At 35.5% G+C, this 25,313-nt stretch overlaps 1 protein-coding gene across 1 annotated transcript in view; it reads right to left on the bottom strand.

Moving 5' to 3' along the window:
- GALNT18 (polypeptide N-acetylgalactosaminyltransferase 18) overlaps positions 1 to 25,313 on the bottom strand; it is a 318,489-nt gene that overhangs the window by 50,554 nt on the left and 242,622 nt on the right. Inside the window, exons 4-7 of the mRNA XM_015832460.1 lie at positions 24,278 to 24,461; positions 22,052 to 22,249; positions 16,423 to 16,537; positions 1,952 to 2,137 (exon numbers count right to left, since the gene is read on the bottom strand). Coding sequence (XP_015687946.1) covers positions 1,952 to 2,137; positions 16,423 to 16,537; positions 22,052 to 22,249; positions 24,278 to 24,461 — 683 coding nt within the window. The remainder of the gene's footprint in view (positions 1 to 1,951; positions 2,138 to 16,422; positions 16,538 to 22,051; positions 22,250 to 24,277; positions 24,462 to 25,313) is intronic.

Below are 25,313 nucleotides of genomic sequence, written 5' to 3'. Positions count from 1 at the left end.
TTTCCAGCATTCATTTGAAATACCTTTATACATTCTAGATAGCTTATCTGGTGATAAATAACAGTGATACATCACCTTGTAAAAGTTTTCTTTTAAGTTATAATTCAATGTAAAATTTAAACTTTTCATCATAAATATGAACCAGTTGTCAAGCATCCAAATATAAATCACATAGCCACGGGGATGGTACAATGGATGTAAGTGTGAAAAATAGTCATAAGTCACTTTTTTCAGTGCCATTGTAACTTTGGTCACTAAATGAACTGTTGTAAGTCAAGGACTACCTGTCATGGTTCCAATAGATGAGACCAGTAAAAACAGAATTCCAAGGCAAGAGGTTTTCCTTAAAGAACATATTTATTGGCTACAAAGTATCGGCACAGTCAAAAGTGAAACCAAGACTGGAGTTTCCTCCCCAAACATTACAATGTTACAAAATTGAACTTCCCACCCCAGTACAATGTCATTAATCACATTCCCCAATAAACTACTTTGGCGGGCTTTCTAACGAAAGGCTCATCCCGCCAAATCCAAGCAGCAATGACCTTGGTTCCCATGGGACAATTTATTGTTTAGTCTAACCTTAAAACCACTCATCCCCTCCCCCGGACTGTGGCAACCAAAAACGAAGCAGGAATGGCTTCAGCCAGAATTGTTGCAGCGTTGACACTACCTGTATTTTAATAAAATATTATTTTATGCTACATGATGCAAGCTAATAAAATTATATATATTATGGAAGTAGGGGGGCGGGTTCCCCAAACAGACCAGTTCTATATTAGACTTCAGGTCCGGGGACTGTTCTTTTGTTTCAATACTCTCAATTTCTCTCTCTATGATCTTGATGTACTTTTATTGATTAATTGATTGAGTGGAATTGATTTTTAATGTTCAGCTAATATTTATTGTGTTCTGAGCATTGTTCCTACACTCCTATAAAAATCAATTAGAAGTACAACTGAGCAAAGTTTCAGGTGATATAAATAATGTGATGAACATTCATTGCTGAACCAAATGATCTTATCTTCATTATACAATTATCCTAATCTGGTTCTTGTACTATAAAGTTGCTGAAAGAATTAAATGTAATTGCAGCCGGACTATAATTGTAAAATGACCGTTTCTAACTGATAATCATCTTGCACTTGGTTAAGGGACATCTTGACTTGGGCTTATATGTTTCTCTCAGCAGGCTTCCCAATTTAGCAATATATATATATATTGGAAACTGTCTGTGGAGATTCTCAGTCATTCAGGTCATAATTGTCTCAAAGCTGCTTTTGCAAAATGCAACTGGACTGTTTTTTTTCCTGAGGAAGAAGAAGACATTTCACTTCTCATCCAAGAAGTTTCATCGGCTCTGACAGTATGGTGTGGGTGTTAGAAGGATTAGTTCTGACAGGAGGGGTGGGGTGGAAGGCTGATATATCTTTGCAGACATCTGGTTGTTAGTGTTCTCTCTAGGGCTCCTGAGGCCACTTGGGAGTTTATCTGCCCCTTCGGGGCCACCTCTATCAGAGTCAAATGGTGGTGGACTCTTCTTGGAATTACTGTAAGGGCTGAGTTGTAGGCAGGAGATTGGTGTCTTACCCTTCCCCCTCTGTTGAGAGGGCTGGTCAGTGATATGTATCAGTGCAGAGGTCCCCAATCTTTTGGGCACCAGGGACCGGTTCCGCTGAGAGAGGTTTTTCGATGGACCGGAGGGGGCATGGTTTTATGTGCTGCCTGCATCCTGCGGATGGGGCTTTGCTTGTTTGTGTGGACCGGTTGCTGGCATGTTGCGGTCAGGTACTGGTCCATGGACCAAGGGTTGGGAACCCCTGTATTAGTGGCTATCTGCTATCACTTGGTCTCACAAGACAGATTCTTAAAGAAACTTTATGAAATTGAAATGGATAGTGGTTTGAAGCATAAGACTATATGGTCATCCTGATGTCCATTTATAGCCTACCTCCTGAGGAATATTCCATGCCATGTAAACATGGCTTTTGAATTCATCCATCCAAACTTCAGCCACTCTTAGTGCATTTCTTCGGACATGGGATGTTAGATCTTCTGTGTATGGCTTATGGGCTCGTTCAATATGGGCAATCCTAGAGCAAGGCAGCACTTCAACGCTACCGCCACACTGCCAGACCTAGAAAAAAAAATATTTTGCTATATTGTATAGATTCATTCTACCAACTGTTCAATAGTCCCTCTACCAGATTTTACAATGTTTAGGAATCTCTCCTGGTTGTATACATACTATAACTCATAGTGTATGAAAGCACTATATATAAATTCACTTCTGGTATTAAAAAAATAAGTTGTATTTAAATTTTAGTGATATACAGTATTTGTCACTTCCCTATTTAGAATTTGAATCTGGGTACCTGAACTTCAGGGAAGCAAAAAAATAAAATAAAAATCAAGTAACTCATACAAGGCTGAATGTACTACTTTTGACCTACCCATTTGAGGGAAATTATTTGTATAAATTATGTTTTAGACAAAAATGAGAGGATAAGATACCATCTTAAGTACATTAACATAGGGCCTTCAAACTGAATAATTCTACCTCATCCCTGGAATATCCTTAAATACTGTTAGGTAGAATTTTGGGAAGTCGTTTTCTTTTAGCCCTACTATGAAATCTGGACTTTCTGGATTGTTTTATTTTTTAAACTAAATCTCATATCATACTGGTTGAAATAAGTCAGCTGACCAGTCAATCAGAATATCAAAATTCACTTTGCCAGGTTTGTTCATTTCCTATTCATACTCAGGTTCTTAACTGGTGACAATACCTTGAATAATGTGCATGGGCTAACAGTCCTATTTAATCCTTGGATGAGAGAAAACCAGGCAGTAGAATAAATTAAGAAGCCGAAAAAGGCAATGATGAACCATTTTCATATTGTTGCCAAAGAAGTCCATGAAATGAAATACTTTCCCTTTCCTTTTCATTCATCTATTATGCCACATTCAGTACCTATTTTACATATTTAGACCATTTGACTACAATACAATAGACCAGCACACTGGCTGGGGTATCCTGGGGATTGAAGTCCACATATTTTAAAGCTGCTAAGATTGAGAAACACTGGGATAAATATTTAATAACATTAAACACTAAGCAAATATGGGAAAAGTTTAGGTTGTTTATAAGAGTGATGCTCTGTTTTCTTTGGGGGGGGTGAGTCATTCCCTAATTACCTCCAGCATATGCTAGAAGACAAAAAATTCATTGGTCCTCCACCTTATATTAACTTCACCATTTATGCTCGCAAGAGCTTGTCTTTTTATCTCTAATAGAATTTTGCTATATAGCAAAAACAAAGAATGGGGCACTTTTCGTTTCATATCAAGCTGTTATGGAAAGCAATAAGACATTATTAATATCATATACATTTGTGAAGAATGTTTTTAAAAGTACCTATAAACTCTTTTGCATTAATACAACAACAAAGAATAAAGGATGCTTGTGAATGTTAATAGATTTTCCTCTGGCAGTACATATCATTTGTTTTCATTTTTTTTATATAATACAAAAAACACTATTTGTTATAACAGAAAATAGAGACAGAAAGTAAAACAAAAATGCAATCATAAGATAAAACAGATAAAAGTTTCTATCCTGAAACATAACATGCCAAAAGTTTATGAATAAGATCCATTTTTGTTTGAGTTCTATAGGCTTACAACACAGTAAATTTCACAGTAAATGTTAAAGTCCATATTTTTCTATTCAGTCCATATGTTAGGATGTTTTGGTGCTTCCCAGGGTTTGCAAAACTAATCTTAAATGCTGTTATTAAAAGTAAAAGGAATAGTAAATTTATCCCTTCCACCATTTCTTTAAAGTAGCACATTACATTAGGAGTTTTAATTCTCTGGTAACTGACTGCCTCTTATATATTGATTGTTATAGAAACACTATTGCCCTCCCCCAATTGAATATAAATGCATAGTGAAAAATCTTAGTTATGTGCCATATTGAGGTGGAGTTTTCTTTGACTTTTATTCCTTTGGTTTCTGTTTTGTTTAACCCTCTGCTGTAATTGCCATAAAACTGCTTTTATGTGAAGTCTTTAAGAAGAGATTGGACAACCATTTGATTGAAATGTGTAGGGTCTCCTGCTTGAGCAGGGGGTTGGACTAGAATAGGGGCATCAAACTGGTGACCCCCAGGCCGGAGGCGTCACGTGCAGGCCATGCCCACCCCGGCCTGCAAAAAATGTTGTGATATGTCACGTGACGCGATCGAGTTTGACACCTGTGGACTAGAAGATCTTCAACTTCCCTTCCAGCTCTGTTATTTTGTTATTTTTCTGACTAGCACATGCCACATAATGGCATAAGAACATATTCATATTCTGGTTTTACTACTTGACTTAATAAGATGGACATTTGAAAATCTGGTTTTAAGAGTAATAACACCATTTTACCATTCAATTATCCAATTAAGACCAAATGCATAATTACTTTTTTCCTCCCAAATCATTGTCTGAAATTTAGGAGAACTGAACAGTATCTCTTTATAATCGTAATTTCCAATAGAAGGAGTCCAATTTCATAAATGATATGAACAAAACATATAAAAACCTGTATTTCTAAAAATCATTTTCACCTATATAGTAGTGCTGTTATACACTGTACAGATGGATTATTCTAGCCACAAGTTCTGTTTCTTCCATACATTGGAATTTCACAAATGTGTAGATCACATTTGCTACTTCTCACATTACGGTGCATAATTGTTTTATACCAATGACCAACAATTTGAAAGTATTATGAGACCAAGTTTGGCATCTCTGTGGAATTAAATTAGAAGCCTGGAGATATCTTTGGTGCCATGAACTTCATTTCTTTGCATTTCCAGCTAAAGCAGTGGACTGTCTGTAAGCAGATGGGTTCATAAATGATGGCCTGTCTCATTGACCCAGCCTCATTCACAGTCATTCAAAGGATGACAATAAGATTTTCTTTTCTCTTTTCTATTGTTTTACATTCTTTAATCTGTTATTCTCAAGGCTGCCTCCAAGCTAATGAGAGTAAGATGTCAAGTTTTCTAGGAACAACTGTATGACATTTTCCCATTTTTACACATCAGTATATTGTGTGGAAATTGTATTTTTCTTCATATATATAAAATGTCAAATTATGCTACTGTTAATTCTTGAAACCCAGTGAAATATAAATCTGTACAGCGGGGGCTGTATTGGTATTGAATAGTCCTGATCTTTTTTAATGAATTGGAAATAAGGAAGGCAATGTTTAATATTCCACTTTACCATATCTTTCATTTTGCTAATAATTCTATTGTTTAACTGCAAAATTAAACTGCACCTGCTTATAACACACACATACACACGTACACAATTGGCCTGATTTAACATGTGCTACAATATGGTTTGTAAACAGCAATTACTCAGTTCCTTGGCACACTCCAATTAATCAAACCTGTGGGTCTTCTCTTTCTTGTCTAAACACTGTCAGTCTTTGTTCTATTTCTGCAGTCTCATTAATTACACTGCTTCAAGAAGCATGAATTCATTTCAGATCTTAAATGTTAAGCAGTAGCTGTCAAGGCAAGGGCTGATACAACTAGCTGGCTGCACAGAACAGAATCAAAATCCGGTCTAATTATTTATAAGGATTAATGCAACTAATGTTTTACAAATGTTGGCCTAAGTGCATCCAGCATCCAAAAATAAACAAAAAAATAAAACAAAAGCACACAGTTATTATCCATTGCTTGACTCCATGATAGGTATGATAAAGACAATAAAAGCAACTAAGAATTTATACTGGATGCAGAGAAAAGACTGGTTTGGGGCTAACTAATGTATATTGTGGGTGAGAAAATAACCTAGGAAGATGTTGAGTTAGATCCTGCCTTTGCTGTATACTCACAGCATGACACAGGCAAACTATGATTCTCTGTGTAGGTGAGAACTGTAGTCTACCAACATTTCTGTGGCCACATGTGCCTCATGCCCAGTGAAACCCTTTCAACTCAGTCTTTGCAGAAGCTATGGATAGTTCTGTTTAATGCCTAGAACAATTAGAACGTATATTTCATACTTTTCCAAAGGCTTGCATATGCTCAGACATTTTCAAAATCTTCATTCAACTATGATTATAAAACATAGATGAAATAAACTATCTTCCAGAAAAAAATTCCAGGAATTCAATATGAAAGGAGGACTCTAAACTGTGAATTAATGGCTTTTGTATAAACGTCTTCCCACCATGCAGGTATAGTCTGTTTATTCCATGCTAAATATAACTCAAGCATGGACATGGCATAATATCCTAAGCTTCATATGCATGGTAATAGCTTTTTCCATGCTTTTCTTCTCAATCTGCTTCTTTCATCTTTTACAGGGCTTCAATTTGGCGCTCTTTTAGAACTAGGTTTAGTTCCACAAAGGACTAGCTTTCTTTCTGAAAGCAGTTGCAACAAAGACCCAACTGCCTATAGGAAGCCAATGTCATTTGAATGACCTCAGTGGAACTGGGCAGGGATTTATTTAGTCTGGTTTAAATAATAACTGAGCAGGACATAAATCAGTGACTGAATAAGAACTGTTAGTCTCATTAACTGTTAGATATTACTGGATTTTGAGGGAATTATTGGGATGTTTGGAGAGTACAGATTTTCCTGTCCTAAAATCAGGCCACTATTCTGCACTGCTAGTGCAGAGAAAAGCAACAAAGATGACTAGGGGATTGAAGGCTAAAACAGTTGCTGGAATTGGGTATGTCTAGTTTAATGAAGAGAAGGACAGGGGATGACATGATAGCAGTGTTCCTCTATCTCAGGGGTTGCCACAAAGAAGAGGGAGTCAAGCTATACGCCAAAGCACCTGAAGGCAGGACAAGAAACAATGGATGGAAACTAATCAAGGAGAGAAGCAACCTAGAACTAAGGAGAAACAGGAACAACTTGCCTCCAGAAATTGTGAATGCTCCAACATTGGAAGTTTTTGAGAAGAGATTGGACCACCATTTGTCTGAAATGGTATAAGGTTTCCTGCCTGAGCAGGGGGTTGGACTAAAAGACTTCCAAGATCCCTTCCAACTCTGTTATTCTATTTCATCAGAGGCAATAGTCTTCATTGTGTCCAGACATGATAGCAATGTAAAGAAATAACAACAGGTTAATCTTGTATTCTATTTTGTTTTCTCCTCTCCTTCTCTTAAAAATCAGTTAATAATTATTAAGGGAACTGGAGATGGCATGAACTAAGTCAGAGTAGAGGAGGAGAAGAGTAAGAATAGAATGGTCACAGATTAAAGGGAAATGGAAAAAGAAGTTAGAGAACTCTTTGAAATATAAACCAGTCGTATGCTTGCCTAATATTTGCCTGCAGAATTTGTTCAAATTTCTAGGGAGAAGCTTCACCAACCCTTTGCTGAATTTACTTCATGATGAAATTGACACCCTTCCAATTGCCCTCCTCAATTTCAGTCTATGATCACTAGAATGCAATTTTCAGTGAAAGGGTCTGGATTTGGTATATTAAAATATACTCATCTTTCTCCCACTGTAACCCACAGAGAATCAAATTCATTGATCTAATGACAAAAAGAAATGGGTCAAACTAGTATTTAGATCAGATACTGGGTTACTCACCTTTTTTTTTTTTGCTTGCAGGACTTTTTAGTAACGTGCTTTCTTTCCCCCAAACACTGAGATCATAAAGATAATTGACAGACAATGAATAATGCTGCCACTATGTAAAATTATGCCTGCTGTAACTACAGGAAGCCTACTAAGGCATTCATGGGGAAAGGAAAAGAAGAAAAAATTGTGCCCCTGGAGGCATGACACAGACAAATTGAGCCAGCCACTGAAATCAACTTTGCACAGAGAAAAAGGCAATTGGAACACAGTGACAGAAAAATAATTCTTGCAGTACTTTCAAAATAGGGCTATTTCTGTCATGCAATGCCAATAATTTTGAAATCATATCCTCCAATCCTTCAGGCAATAGAGTTCATGATATTCAGGCCATGAAGCAATTTTGTAATTATTCTAATCCCATGGAAATATACTGAGGAAACCTCAACTAAATCCTACCAAATATTTCTTATGTCAAACTCCTGCTCTACATCATCAACAGAAAAAAGACTGCTGTTGAAGTTTTTCCTCACTAGTTCATCAACTGTGGGGAGGAGGGACCTTTTGCCTGCTTCTTAACATCTAGCAATTATAGCCTTGTACTGGAGAGTGTATTGTTGGCAATCTTATTTATGAGAGTAACCTATGAAACCTTTTTTTGATCTTCCTTACAAATCCAGATGAAGGGCATACTATGCACTGAAACAGATCTCCATTGTAGCAAGCGAAGAACTCTGTTTGAATCTCTAGAGAATGGCTAGCAGTCAGTGAGACACAAAACACAACACCATTAGAACAGAGTTCTCTAATTGTTCATCCACAGTTAGCTTCAGGATGGGAGACAAAGCAAGCACTCTGCTCATATGAAGACAATCCTCACTGAATTTAGACACAATGTTGTTGTTTTTTTTAACGAAATCCATAGATGCAGGTTGAGAAATAATTTCAATTATTTGAGTAGAAATCCAAAACAGCTCGTCACAACAGAGAATACTGGTACTGGCATGTGCACATTTTATGCAAACCTGTGTCATGCTTTTTTGCTTTTGAATGTCCTCGGTTTAGGCAACAGACTCATCCTAGCTAGCATTCTCTTCAACTGGGTGGGAGGTAGATGGAAGAATCAGGAGGAGAACTCTCTTCCCTACCTTATGTGAATAGAAGACTGCTGGATTTCTATTATTCATCTTAGGAACTACCTCTGTGAAATGCTAATTAGTCCATGAGAAAAACAAAAACTTACCATTACAACACCATTTCCCCCCCTGCCCATTACCCAGTAGACTAGGGAGCAAAGGAATTCTGAAGTACAATGAGGCACTGAAGAAGCAACTAAGTGCAAAGGAATTATAACAAGTAATAATACAGATGAAGTGTTTTGTGTTACAACAATGAGGCAAGAGACAGGTATTTGAAGCAAAAAGGTGAAAAGTGAAAGATAAATGATCAGAGTATCAGAAAGTTGTGGTGCCCTGCTACTGAAGTTAAGGTTTTGAAAAGGAAATAATGTCCTGCCATGCAGTTTATAATGGGCAGACTTGTTACAATGATTTATTTATAAACTCAGTTCATTGCAAAGAACATTGTTTTTATGACTTTCTATAAAATGAACTTAAGATTGTGGTATAGTGCTTTTCTCTGACTTATTGATGCAACATGCAACTCATTTTATGGTTATCTACATTCTGTTGTAGTTACATTTGCAAGTCTAAAAGCCTCGGTATCCTCATTTTCATAAGCTAGAAATAAGAGAAATCAGAGCAGGCTAATATCCATGTTATAATTATGCAATTATAAAGGATATATTGGCTGTTTACCTCGTGGAGTAATTATTATTCATAAATGCTGCAAGTCACTGAAGCCATATGTCTACAAAATGCTTTGTAAATGCATATATCATCCTAGTAGACTGGAGCCATTCTAGCACAATGAAGCTACCTCTGGAGCTGCAATTGTGAACAATCTCTGACATGCTGTTACACCATATGACAACAGTAAAATAACAGCAAATAAAAAGATTCCACTACAGTCAATCACATCACATTAATTAAAACATTTATATGGCAAGTAGAGAAAAAGACATTTCATGATGGCCAGTAAATGTTCCTCTACATATGAAAAACAATACAAATATGCTTAACTTTAACCCAGAAACACCAAGAACAGGCACAACATTTAAGTAGTTAAGTAAAGAGCTATCACTAGCATTTTCCTAAGCACATTTATCTAGGACTGAAATATGATTTATTTTAATCAGATTTACAAAGCAATGGTAGGAAGGTCAATTCAATGTTTCCAATTCAATATTTTCTTCTATACATAGGCTTTGCGCAGTTTAAACCGGGCTGATAATTTGTCTCGGTAGGACTGCCTGCAAATCCTCAATATTTTTTCCTCTCTGTCCAAAAGACATTAGCGTAGTTTTCCATCATTTTTGGCAAGAAATACAAGACAGCTTCATACTAATCCTTACAAAAGGACGAATATAACTCTTTTTCACCAAAACAGAAAATCCAAGTGAATTTATTTATTTTTTGTCTTCCGCAGGTAAAGGTTTGGGAGGCCTACTAAAAAGTTGTTCACCTTAATTTAAAATATTTTAATGTTTTAAATATTTTAAACATTTAAATATAAGAGGAGATCAGACAAAGTCATGGAACATTAGTTTATTAATGACTATTGGACTTGATGGATGTTTACTATCTCTGGAATCATGGGGATTAATTTTTTTGTAGTTTTGCCTGTAAATCAGACTAGACACCTGGCAACCATATGTCCATGTAGTTTTCCAGGCAACTTTTTGGAAGTAATTTGTTACTGCCATCTTCCTAGGGCTAAGAAGAAATGAATGATCCAAAATCACCTAGCTGATTTTGTACCCAAAACAATACTAACAGTCAAGGTTCTCCTCTAGTCCAGCACTTTAACCACTAGACCAAAATGGCTTTCACAATCATTAAGCAGCATATATTAATAAGAAGAAATGATAAGAAGAAAAAGCAGAAAGGCACTATTACCCCCCTGCCAATTCTTATGAACTTCCTTAGGGCATCAAGTAGTTTAGTATATGATACTGGATATTGAACTAGATGACCTTTGGCTTTGATTCCCATGTTTATAAGTGGCTTTTAATAACTAAAAATGCTCCTGCCTATCAGTGAAAACTGCTGGAAAAGATTATCAACACTTGCTGAAAACGTGCTAAGGATATTCATTAGATTCGTCTGACTCACATTTCCCAAAATAGAATAGGATAATTCAGAATGGATTTTCTTTTTTTCTGTGCTGAAGCAGGTAGGCCTGAACTTTTTCTGGTCGAAGTAGGCATCTACAAAGTTATGATATGCTGGAGTCTTGGGCAGGAAATTAACTTTTTAAATGACAGAATGGAGAAGAAAGGGGGAGCATTATTATTTTTTATAGAGAAAGGGAGAGAGAGAGATGGGGGTATAGACTGGCTCAGTCTCCCTTGTCTTCATCCAACACTACTTCACAATTGCTGCCCTCAAATCACATTGATCTTTGCTTTCAGGCAATCTCTGAGTTCCTAGTAAGTGGTGGTATGGAGACAGTAAGGTGAAAAAAGAGATCTTTAGTTTTTCCATTTTTTCTATAAGGTAGCTGTGCTTCATAGTTGCTGATCTCTGATCTGAAAAAGCCCTGTGACAATTGTTTCTGAGTGCATTAGCACTTGACATGATCTAAGAACTGATTTATTTTTATGGAAGAAGACCAGCAAATTAATCCCTGATTCTTTCACCTTAGTACGTAACATGAAGCTCCATTTTTTTTTAAAAGGACATCTTAGTCCTTATGGACACCTCTTTCTATTGCCCACCTTCTCCATTCCACCTCCCCCCTCAGCCTATTTGACGGTGCTACCTGTGTTGCCCACAGCAAGGGAAACAATACTGCCAATTATTATCACATCTAAACAACAAAGCATTGTTGAATAAGCATTTGAAAAGGACAAAACGATTTTAAAGGGATGCAGCTCAAAAGCAACTACATGCATTTCTATAAGTATGGGAAGCTTTGGCCTTCATAAACCTCAGATTTGTTTGAAAATTTTAAAACAATCACTCAAATTTATTGAGCGATTTAAAACTTTTCTAAATCTCCAGACACTGTTTCTCAGGTTGCTCCTGTTGTGCATTTTGAGCTAGGAGCAAATGTTAAATCTCTACTTTTATAATAATAATAATGTTCATCATAACTCTTATTTTCTTTGTTCTTTAGACTATTTTCCAGGGGGCAATGTTTCATCATACAAACATCAATCCATGACTTTTAATCTAACTATCTTAAAATTATGAAATATGTAGTAATCTTCTCCCTTTATTTTGGAAGATATTGTTCCTAAGCAAATGGAGATCTTGTTAACTTCCCCGAGATTCATTTCTTAGTTGCAGATCTATTCTACATAGGAGACAAAAACAAAAGACGTTTGTATTGTCTAACAACTATTGTATTATTGCTTCCCATAAGATTGCATTATAAATATTCATGTATTTATATTCAGCTAAGGTTAGTTTAGAACATTATGTGAAATGCTAAATATACTGTTGGAATTATCAATCCATTATAACCCTGTAGTTTATATGCTGCTAAAGCACTGTAATGTATTTTGATGCAGCTAGAAGAAAATGTTTTGCTACCCTTGCATGTTATAGAGTTCCAAATGTGAATATAGTTTTATATAGGCAAGGCTGGGCCTGTGGAGTGATTAGAAAAAGAATTTCTAATTCTTTAAATGATTCAGCAGATGTTCCAAAGTTTTACTCACGCCAAATCATGTGCCTTTATCTTGCCCTGTCCGTCAGTGTTAACATCATTACTGAGCATGCTGAATTGTCTGCCGAGAATATTACTTGAGAGATTTGTGGCCATATTCTGTCATGAAAATTATTAGGAAGGTCTCATAAGGATGACCGATTAAATTCCTTGCCAGTGTACAGAGCTATCAAGCCACTCAGCTCAACACACAGTGCACAAATTCAAAAAGAGAAGCCAGCTTTCTGTGGAACTGTTTCGATTCTATCTTGATTTACTGCTTACTACTGTGGAAGTTGTAGCCATCTCTTGTCTGTAATATACTTTTGCAAAGAATTTGCCCTTTCATCTGTTCACATTTATTAATCTGAGGAAAAACAGGGACTAGAGAGTATAGAATAAAAGTGACTGTAGAGTTCTTTTGCAGCCTTCACTGTGTGTGAAGTTTTACATAGACAATTGTGTCTTCTTTTGAGAGCCGGTTTGATTAGTGATTAAGGCATCAGGTTAGAAAACAGCGTTCTAGTCCCATCTTAGGCCTTGGGCCAATCACCTTCTCAAAGCCCTAGGAAAATGGAGGCAATGGCAAACTATTTCTGAAAAACTTTGCCAAGAAAATTGCAGGGACTTGCAAGAATTAGATATGACTGAATGGAAGCAATAATAATAATAATAATTAAACAATTCTCAGCTTTAAACATCATAGGTTTGCTTTCAAAAGGGGGAAATGTAGAGTATCGCATTCAGTGAAGAGAAATGTAAGGTATAAATACAAGAAGGAGGATTCATAGCTTGGAAGCTCAATGTTGCAGAAGGACTAACATCTGCTAGAAGGGCTAATTAATCTGTTATGGTATTTAGTAACGGGCCGAAAAGAAGGCCATCCAAAACAGAATCATATGAGTGGACAGTCTTTGATTCAGCTGGGTTTAATCTATGGAAAATTTAAAAGCCAGTACCAACTTTTGATTTGGGCCCAGAAATGCACAGCTAGCTAATACATTGTAATATAACTCAGTAACTTTGCTGCAGTAAAGATATAAATAGCCACATTCTGGAGAAAGTGATGTTTGTTCCCTGCAAGAAGTAAATTCAGAGTATGGTCTGAAAAAAATTAAAGCATACCTAATTGATTCTAGTTCAGCTTTCCCCATATACAGTCACAGCCAATGTGTAAACAAGGTTGGTAAAAGACATTAGACTTCCACCAATTATATTCTGTTAATACAGAGAGGAAAAACCTCAAAGGAAGGTTAGAATAACCTCCAACTTGGCTTTCCAGAAGGAAAAAAATTATATTCTTCTATCTACAGTAGATAAGAACATTACCCAACATTTTTGTCTCTTTCTAGAAATGTCCCCAAGAACCTAGGCAGGAATTTTACAGCCTTTAGAGCAGGCATGTAAAACTGCCGGCCCACGGGCCGGATGCATCATACGGAAACCGCGATATGTCACGATATGTCACACGACATCACATGACGTCGTGAGTTTGACATGCCTGCTTTAGAGCAAGTGTGGGCAACTATATAGCCCCTTTACAACCAGTGGACTTCAATTCCCAGATTCCTGAGCCAGCCATGGAGTTGAAGTCCATAGATTGTAAAGGGGCCATAGTTGCCCATCCCTGCTCTAGTCTAGAGAATTAATATGTGGAAATCATATACAATCAAATATTGCTATCACATTGATGATACTGCCGCTCATGCTTTCAGATACCTCTGTTCAATGGTTTCAAGCAAATGATTAATGGCAAAGGATGCAATGTAGACTATTATGTCAGATATAAGATGATGGGTTCAGCATAGGATCCCAAGCACAAGCTTCTGACCAATCAAGAATGATAGGATATATCAGAAGCCTATTTCTCTTAACTCATCCCAGTCAGTTGTGCCTTGAAATGCACTGTGGTTTTTAGACAATTACTATCAATTACAATAATATAAGCCACTGAAGGTGAAGATGCAATGTGTGCAATTAAATTTTGTATAATGTTACCTCTCCTTTTAGTAAAATTATTGAAAAAAATCTTGCATTAAATACTTGGGTGGGGTGTTAGATGGAGCCCTAAAACATTAGTCATAACAATAACAATGAATTGGGAACAGACATACTATTTAGAAGACTTTATGGAGCAGGCAGCCAAGTAGGCAGTCATCTGGAATTTGTAGCCATTGTTAAAATAACAAGGTGCTAACAAGATAAGTGAAAGTGTTATCCACAAGAATGTAAAGCAGCTGCTTGGAGATTAACAGGGAAAAGAATTATGGTGGCAGTGCTGGGACACAAGCTCTTCTAGAAAAATATCTGAAGGAGAATAATGTAAATGGCCTCTTGCACTAAAGAACCTCTATTTTTTTTAAAAGTGTTAATTTAATTTACCTTGCATTCAATAGACTACTCATAGAAGCCAAAAGAGTAATCAAATATACCAGTTGTAGAGGAAATTAAACCAATATTTTTTTGCTGAACCAGTGTAATTGCAATATATCCAATCTGATGAATGCTTGGTTTTTAAATGTCTGTAACCCCACACCTCTTTAGGTGAATCTTTCTTGCCTCTGGTTAACCATAAATGTCAATAAATCAATGCATGTTTCTTCATAAGTAAGTCTCTGTCTCTAGTTCAAACCGACCCTATTGAAGGAACAAGTTTTTGAACTATAAAAACATGGTCCCACTTTTTTTTTTTAATACAACAATTTGAACAAAAAAACTGCTATCTTCCTAGAAGTACTTTTACTTACTCTATAAATGAGCTGGCCTGCTAAAATGCAACAAGATTATATTTTGTGAGGGAAGTGTTAAGATACCAAAAGCATATAGACTGTGGCTAATCTATATGTCTTATCTGTGGAATAGAAATTGTATCATTATGAAGAATAACCTTCAGCAAAGCCAGAGAAAGAATGACACATCCATCTCATCGTTTGTCTGATTCTAAAATAGTTCCACTGTCTTAAACAAGCAGGAATATCTTGGAGAAACAGTTTTTTTTTCTGCATATCAACAAATGTTTGTAGGCTCGCCAGTTTTTAAAATGTGTAAACAATTCTACACTTTGATTTTGCAGTAATTCTATTTTCAAGGCTATACAAGTTTAGTGGCTAAGTGATATTCAAACCAATGTATCTTAATAGAGCTGGTCAGTGGTCCTGTGAATGCAAATGTACTTCTAAACAAAATGGCTACAAAGAAAACAATTTCCCATTAAGAGTTTTCCTGTCTGAACAAGGAAATGTGAGATGTTCAAAATTTACCTTTGCTGATAAATATTAGAAATATATTGATGACTTCAAGTAATTTACATTGATCAAAAGAACTGGAGGATTACAGTTTTCAGTGGAAAATTCCCAACTGATACAGGTGCATATTCTGCTAAATGTAATTATATTATTTATTTATTTAACATATTTATATAACTCCCCATCTTATACCCAACTCTGGCACACCCAGTCAAGAATTAAAATAATATCAATAATAAAAGAAAATGAAAATTGTAATAAAACTATTAATATCATAAATATTAAAAATAAAAAAACTGGTGCCACGTTCGGCTTTGGAAGTTCACTTTGTAGTAGAGGACATTGCAATGATCCAGAACTAGTGTAGACTAAAATGGTAATATGTATAGTTAAAATCTTATGAATATATGACCATGGATTGGAATATGCAAGGACATAATCCAAAAGTTAATCAGATATCTTTTGAAAAGATATAAGATATAAGAGTAACGGTTTTTGCTAATGTTTAAATAAGTTTGGTGATACAGTTTTTGGCTTTTCCCATGAAAGGAGCCAAATATGAAAGATCCAGCTCAGGAATATATTATTTGCATTCAGTAATATTGAGTTCTTCAGCTTTCCAATACATAAACAATGTTATTGCCAACACTGAATTTGAAAGCTAATTTTAACAAAAATCACTAAACTTGTAAAAATGCATACTTCTAAGTCTTTGTCTTTATTGTTTGTGATGCTTACATATACCAAGGATAAACAGATCAAAAGAACTTGTTTATTTGGATGATTCCTTACTCTGATCCCAAGTTCCACATTTTCACCTCCATAGACCTCCATGCCTTCATCCAGTAGACCAATTTCTTGGAAATATTCCCTGTCTACTATAAAACATCCAATCAGTGCCGGACTCCTGAAAAAATAAAGAAATAATGAAAACATACAGATTGATTTTGGATGTGTATCATTTAAGGCAAGCCTACAATTCATGAATTCAGAGCAGTTCATTGTCTCATCTTCAGTTATAAGCTAAATTAACATGAATTGTATTAAAAAAAAACTGCTTTTTGACATGGACAAAGATGTTCCTTTCTGAGTTAGTTAAAAATCATTATTCATTTTTAATACTAGTATTATTTATTAATTTGATCAATTTATATGCTGTAGCATATAAAGGAAGGACAAACTCTGCATTATGCATATAATATGTCCTCTTTGGCTTTCACATGACTGAGAATGAAAATAGCACAGGATTAGCACGTGCTAACATGTACACACTGTTAAATATATGAAAACTTCAATGTGGGTGTCTTTTCTATATATGTGGTAGAGCAGTGTAACATTTCAGATTCAAAATATGCTTTGGAGCACATGGGACACTTGTTTTGCAACTCCTTAAAATAACTGTGCCCTTTGCAGTTTGTTGTCTAATTCCCTGGAAAGTATACGTTTGGTTGAAGGAGTTGCAGACAGGTGCGATCTGTCCATTCTTCTGCTTCCAAAAGCATCCTCTGCTTTTGAATCTGATGTGCTACACTGCTCTATCATATATATAGAAAAGACATCCACACTGAACTTTTCATACATTCTTTCTTTCATACATCTCCATTCGGTCTTTCATCTGCCATACACATACCTGCAGACAACCACAGGTAAACATAGATAATGCCACAATAAAACTAGTAACACTACATAAAACATATAGGATTCCAATGCTATCAAAATATAAGACTGATGTACATATTTAATACCCCTTGAACCCAGCATGGTGTTTCCCTTGTTTATGGTCCTCAAAAACTCATTTCATTGTGCTTCCACCCTCTTGCAGCCATTTCATTTACTGCCCGAACATATCTTCAGGAAAGACCAGACATTTTGGCAACCAGTCTGATGAGTTTGGAATGCTCTTAAAGTAGGAGTCAGGCCCCCATGGTATTTATATAGCAAGGAAGGAAAGAGCATTAATTCATTTTTTTTAAAAATCCTAGAGCATACTTTGACATGCAGAGTCAAAGACAGAAATGTCACTATTATCATTATGTGAGCAGAAGAAGAGCATGGGGAACAACTGGATTTTCATTAAAGAAGTTCAAGGGTTGTTAGAGAAGAGAAGAAACAATTTAGCATTCATTATGACAATGATGATCAAGCTGTGATAAGGTGAGGCATCTGTTCTTGATGTGTTCGTAAGATTTCCAAAATCACAAGTCCTAAAATTCTCTGTGATGATAACAAAACTATAGGAGGCTGGAATGAAGAAAACATCAGTCAATCACTAATATTATCCTTCAGATCTGTAATGAGCATTATTCTAATTTCTTTTGCTCTAGAATAGAAGTATCACAAGAATATCCTGAAGAGATGCTAATGCCTAAGCATTCATATTTTTATTCTATTTATCCCATTAATGTGTTCTTCCCTTTACTTGCAAATAAATAAATTACTCTACTAATGTAATTAAATTTTGATAGGAAAAATTAAACAGCATTAAACAATGCCTGCTGTTTAAGATGAACACATCTAACACCTCCTAGTCTTCATTCCATGTGACAATATTAAATCACAGTTAGCGGTTATTCCACATATAAGTGTAATTGAAATGTAAGCAGCTACCATTTCTAGTTAGCATGACTATATTTTGAAACTAGTTTTACATTTGACCAGCACACTAAACTGTCGAAGAGCCACTGATCATAGTTACATAACTATTTAAGGGGGACATGGTCTAGCTCAGGGGTCCCCAACCTTCGGTCCATGGACTGGTACTGGGCTGTGGCATGCCAGCAACCGGGCCGCACAAACAAGCATAGTCCCATTTGCAGGATGCAGGCAGCACATAAAACCATGCCCCCTCCGGTCTGTGGAAAAACCTCCCTCTACATAACCAGTCCCTGGTGCCCAAAAGGTTGGGGACCTCTGGTCTAGCTGACCATGTCATGAAAATTATCCCAATTTGTCATGACATAAATATGTTTTTACTAGAAGTGAAAATGTCTCAGTAGATAGTCACAGGCCATTAACTACCTTATGCCATAAGCTTCCAAACTTTCACATTTCATTTCTTTAGATCCTGGAGTGAGTTTCTAGACATTATGTAGTATCCCTCAGTCATCTGTGTGATTGATCTCCCTTTAATCTCCCTTGTGATCTATAAGTTAGCACTACAAATCAAAGGTGTCCACAGGATTGAAAGCTTTCTTCAAAATGATAAGGAGCGCTGTGCCATAAGCTCTGCCACTTTCATGCATGCAATAACATGATGTATATACAAAAGGTATGAATGTTCTGTCACACTATCATGATGGTGCCTTTTTTACTCATACCTAATCCTCTGTGGATCTTTCTGTATGAAATCCAGAAGAGCCACAGGCACTGATATAAGTACAGAACAGTAATCTTATTTTTTTATTGACTTTTAATATGATGGCAAATTTTGTCCTGCAGTATTTCAAAGTTTCCTGCCACAGTGAAAGATTTTGCTACTTTATTCCCAGGATTTCAGAATTCATTTTGAATTTCTCTCTATAAGAGTTTTGGAGCTTACTTTACTGTTGACAGTGGCAGGAGGCTAATACTGTTGTTTTTTGTTGCATGTTTTCCTATCAATCTGAAGCTTCTCTAGATGCTCTAACTTCCTAAACTAAGAATGTCCTTAAGAAGGTGGTTCCTTATGATGCTTCCCTTGAGATTAATGGAAATATAAGAAGCCAGACTGCTGGAAAAACAGATCACTCATGTGGAAATCTTCTGCAGCTAAATTGGAACTAGAACAAAATATTCCATCCATGCAAATTTCATAAAATACTCTTCTCCTTTGCAAACAAACAAAACACATTTTTTTCATCAAATTGAAATTAAAAATGATCACATGTATGTTTTTTCTACATGATACTACCTATATAGGGATATATAGTGCTGTGCTGTAGAGCAGCTTCAGTTCTCTCATTTAAATATTGACAGGAATCTGTTCCAGGTGTCTTCAAGATGGAAACATATTTTTAGTTTTCTGCCATAATTATGAAACTAGCATTTCAAATGTGAACTCTTTTAGAATGCTTCATCTGCAGAGTTGACTTTCCTCCATTTGTTTTCATTTTAATTTTTTTTAATTAGTGCAGAAATATAATGTCATAAGTGGACAAAGGAATTACCAAGACTGTAGAGTTAATGCTCAGTATATGGTTGATGACAAATACATTCTTTTCTTAACATTTATGCTTTCCTAACATTTACACAAAGCCTAGTGATGTTGCAGAAAATAATTTGATATTTCTTCCAGTCAATTTCTTTTTTTTGTAATATATTTTATTGATTTTTTTTAAAAAAACATAACTCACTTAATAATTGGTGAACAGTGTGTTGTCTGGGTTACATTTGTAAAACAATCACTAACAACTGATTTCTATAATCCATAATCCACATAATAGTTTTAGTTGATTTCCTTTTCCCAAAATATCCCCTTTACAAACATTGAGTTAGTACAATTCTCAAAAATTAATTACATTTAAGAATTTAACTCTATTTTTCCATATGAACCATCTCATACTTTTACATTTCTTAAAGAATAGATAAAACAGTAGAAAAAAAGAAAGAAAAACAAGAGTAAAGAAGATAAAAAATAACATACTCCTTAAAATATATATCCCTCCTAAGCTAATATGTATTTATTTCCTAAATTTCTTATTCATTTTAACGATAATTAAAATATGTTTAATCTTTAAACATTCCATTTAATACATCTAGTCATCTAGTCCTTTAAATCTTATTCAAAACATTTTTATCCATTATAATTTTCTTAAATTCAATCACATTTAAATATCTAAAACATTTCCTTTATCTAACTCATTTCAACTTTTTTATATTACTCATATTAAGAAGAGAACAAAAAAGGGAAAAAAGCATACTATATTATATTTAGAGAATTCATCCCTCTTAGAGTGACATATATATTCCAAAACTTTCCTATTTCTTTAACCATATTCAAACAAATGTTTCTTTTTTAAGTATTCTCTCTGGTAAGTCCCATCATCTATTTTCTTAGTTTCCACTTTAGTCTTTTTCTTTTGCCCAGTATCTTTCTTAATCAATGTATTTTGCTGAATCAAAATGTTTTTCTGTATGTTCGTAAATGTTGCTGTAGATATAAAAATTAAATCAGGAGAAGTGTCTTTGTACGGGACTTCTGCCTTTCCATGTTTGTTGAAAATCTTTTTCTTTTTCTTTCTCTCCACTTCTCTTATAATTTCCTTTCTCTCTGATGTTCCTGACATCTCTACAGTTCATTTTATCCGATCTGTTTTCTTGTCCTCAGATTTATTTTGTAGTCTTAAGGGATAAGTTGTTTTTTCCAATTCTTGTGAATTTTTTCCCACTAGGATTAAATCATGTTTCCTTGTTTTGTTAAGTTCCATCTTTAAGTCTCTATTCTCAATTCTATATCCATTTATCTGTTTTATCTGCTCCTTCTCTGTTGTTGTTTTCTGGGAATTTTTTTGTTGTAAAGATAGTATAAGGGTGGGGCGGAAATCCCCCTCCTTCCCTTTCGGAAGTATTTTGCTTCTTGGGGATCTTTTCCAGGAAATTAAATGTAAAATAGAAAAGAGAAGATCAAATTCCTCACCCAGTTTCAAGCACGCTGTTCACGATTGTGCTGGTTAGTGCTTTTGGACTTCAGTTGCTAGTAGCTTGGGCTGCTCGATGCTACATGGCCAGCCTTTCTCCTGTTGGGTTAGAAGGCTTCCCCCAGGTTGAACAGAATGGCCGCCGCCATTCCAGAATTGCTGGAGCACCCTTCTTTCTTTGTCGCCTCTCTGGGGTGACTTAGACCCATTTAGGGTCCCCTGGAAGAAATTAGCTGCAGGGGTGTGGAGAATCCGCAAGCCCGCGACTGGTCGCTACCGCATAAAACTGAAGTCCGCTCTTCCAGTCAATTTCTTGCTGATATTATGATTGTTGTGGACAACTTATCGAATAATGTACATGACATCACTTACTATAAGATATAATTGCAGAAGTGAAGACTTCTGCCTCAGTTATAATATTGCAAAAGCAGCTTTAGTGTACTTGAGCCAGATTGATTATTATACAGAAGTTATGGATCTATGGATCAGCAACCTTTCAAATACTATATGCTATCACAATTTTAAGTGATGGCCTGGGTGTTCTCTGTCTAAATCTCTGGAGACCATAAACCTCATAAGCAGTATGACTTCATAAGATTTTAGCCTTTTTAACAATTTTAAATGATTTCAATTTCATTCTGGAGTCTATATGCATGACAACCATGTGGTGCTTATAGACATTGCCTTATCCAATATGATATAGTATATAACCAAATTAAAGAACCAAAACTTGGCTATTTTCTTTCATTATTTTTGGGCCTTTTAATTCAGCTTTTCCTGAAAATTTGCCCACAAATACACATTACCTTATAGGAGCAGTAGTATTTTCCAACCTCCACCACGATTTCGGTGGATTTAGATATCGACACCATAATTCCCAATCAAATCCTTGGGCAGATAGTGGGTATTCTTCTAGTTCAAAGTTGTCATATTTGATATTATCAAATGATGGAGAAATAACTCGTCTTCTGTTTTCTTTTATCCTGGTGAGTACCGGTTCAGCCCTTAAGAAAAGGAAGATAATTAATTTAACAGTGATAGATAGCAGATGATTCTTACCTTTGATCCATGCACCCTCCTCAACACGCATATACATATATATATATATGAGAAGTGAGCAATTATTTACTAAATAAATACTTCTATCCTTTTAATGTCTTACATCAAAATAGAAACAAAAGTGGGGGAAAGGGAAGCTGTTAATTAAAATGTCTAAATAACAGATGGGAAGAACACAAATAATTAAAGGTAACTGATAGATGCTAATGGACTCAACATCGCAACAGTAATCCATGTTGGCCTTTCAAATTCCAAACAGCAGAAATTTAATTACAGCCTGTATGAAAGTTCCCATAGCAATGGAACACTACTTTCTATGTAGCAAATGCCTCCCTTGATGTTATTTTAATAGAAAATACAGTATAATTGGAGTCTATTAATGAAGAAAATAGACATTAGGTACTGCATTTGGAAAGACTGAAGGCTTTGTTGTCTTCAAATAGTGCTTGATTTGGAAACCAGGAGATATTTTGTTTACTAAAATCCTGCTCCTGGACTGTTCTAAAACTATGGCCTGAATGGACAAATATGCAGGAAATATTTACTATTGCAGCTAGAAAGAATGTTTAGAATGTTCATAGATGGNAAAGTTCTTCTGAATAAGGCAGTTCAAATTGTGCAGAGAAGCAATTCAGAAAGTTCATGAACTCTCAGGTTAAAATACCTCTGGCCATTGTCTTTTCAGCTCAACTAAAGTTCAGTTTAATGCCTGAAGAACAATGACCTTTTATATTTCTCTCAGGCATTGTATGGAAGTGAAAATGGGGAACATTAGTAGAATAATAGCCCATGCATAGTAATTCCCTGGGTCACTAGCCAGGTCTGAATGAATTTGGGTCTGAATTCCCTGGGTCTGAATGAATTTGATCAGTCAAATAAGCCATAGAACAGATGCTTCAGCATTCAAATTTGTTCCAAAACATTCTTCATCACCGTATTCAGACTGGTTCTATTTTACAGAAGTTCTTAAAAGTAGAAGTGAGAATGCTCCAAGTGTTTTGGATTGCAACTCTTATAGTGCAACTCTTATAGTGCCCCTTGGGATGAAAATTCTCCTAAGGCTATTTACCATGTTCCTGATGGAAATTCCAATCCAAAATATTGCAGGGAAAGTCTGCAGCATTGCATTTACCAACTGGCTAGGCAATTTTATGATTAATTATTGAAAAGTCTGAACTTTTACATTAGCACTACATTTCATCTACTGTAACTAGCTGCTCTGCTATTAGTGGAGATGTACATATGTGATAGTGCTGCACTTTAAACATATATATCTTTACTTCTTAAACTAATTTAATACTGGGAATTATACTGGCATTGTTTACCTGCTTATATTTTCTGATTTTTCTCTGTGTTCCTTATTTCAGTGTATTTGCGCCTCTGATAACTGTGGCCTTGGATTTGGATCTCTCTCTCTCTCTCTCTCTCTCTCTCTCTCTCTCTCTCTCTCTCTCTCTCTCTCTCTCTCTCTCTCTCTCTCTCTCTCTCTCTCTCTCTCTCTCTCTCTCTCTGTGTGTGTGTGTGTGTGTGTGTGTGTGTGTGTGTGTGTGTGTTTATAGGTGTAATCTTCTTACTTCTGGCTACATTATACCATCCAGTTGGTGAAAATGTAGAGAACTAAGTGATCTCATAATATAATGTAATTTTGATTAAATCAAATGTCAACAAAACCATTTAATAAAGGCTGAAGTCTTTATTCTTATTCTTCATGAATAAAAACATGGTTTTCAACATATCAAAATTAGTGAGGCTTCAAATTTAGTTTTTACTTACATTAATACTACACTGAAACCGATGGCCAATTGATAGTGGATTTTTAATACTGCATAACTGAGAATCAAAAGGACTTTGTCCACCAATATTTAAACTAATTTACCCAGCTTCATTACTCTATACACAATTAGAAGATCTTTCCCACTTTTTAATTACAAGTCTACAAGAAATAACACAGATCTAGAAGCAGCAAGACCTACCAGCCCACGTTGAATTCTACATGTGCATCAAAGAGTGCAACTACTGGAGCAGTAGCTGCCCTCCAGCCACTAACACGAGATCGAATCAGCCCCTCTTGTTTGCTGTGGCGGACCATCTTAATGAACTCCGGTTTCCGTGTGTTCAATTCATCAACATATTCTTTTAGCTTCTCTTTCAGCTCTTCTGCATAAAGACAAAGATGGTTAGCAACATCCATCATGCTCCCAATATCTATAAAGGGCTATCTACAGAGGAAGACTAACAGTGTCAAAATAGTGGGGGCACCTGGAGCAATTAAAGCCCTACCTCTGTTTACATGTATGAGATGTGTATGGTGCATATTAAAATTAATCACCTTGCTGCACACAACAATTTAATAATAATAATAATAATAATAATAATAATAATAATAATAATAATAATAATAATAATAATAATAATAATAATAATAATAATAATAATAATAAAAAAAGTTGGAAGGGACCTTGGAGGTCTTCTAGTCCCTGCTCAGGCAGGAAACCCTATACCATTTCAGACAAATGGTTGTCCAGTCTCTTCTTAAAAACTTCCAGTGTTGGAGCATTCACAAATTCAATACCTATTAACCTTCCTATGGGACATCCGGTGTCTATATTTGGAGCTGGTTTGATGAAATACAAAGGATCAAAAAGAATAAGATCCTGAAATTTGCTTGATTCCCCTATTTTCAATAAAATCCATTTTATTTAACCTAGTAAATAAACGTGTTCAATCTTCATGTAGTCAAAGTTACGACAGACCTCCCCAGTGTTACTTATGACCTGGGTGTGAAGTTTGGAGGTCATGTGATCACATTTCGGATGCTTGAAACTGATCTGCATTTCTGGTTCTTTGCAGTGTCCCTTGGTCACATGACCATGATTACAACTTTTGTTTTCTGGAAATTGGTATTTATTTTCAGTTTTCAGCAAAAACAAATGCCATTATGGACAGTGGATTTAGCTAACAACTGTTGCATTTGCTTAACAATTATCGTGATTCACTTAACAACTGCCT

The sequence above is a fragment of the Protobothrops mucrosquamatus genome, unplaced genomic scaffold (assembly GCF_001527695.2).
Source record: "Protobothrops mucrosquamatus isolate PMUCROS unplaced genomic scaffold, P.Mucros_1.0 scaffold_27, whole genome shotgun sequence".
Classification (NCBI taxonomy): domain Eukaryota; kingdom Metazoa; phylum Chordata; class Lepidosauria; order Squamata; family Viperidae; genus Protobothrops; species Protobothrops mucrosquamatus.
The sequence above is the reverse complement of the archived record's forward strand: the minus strand, read 5'-3'. Positions and strand labels throughout refer to the sequence as shown.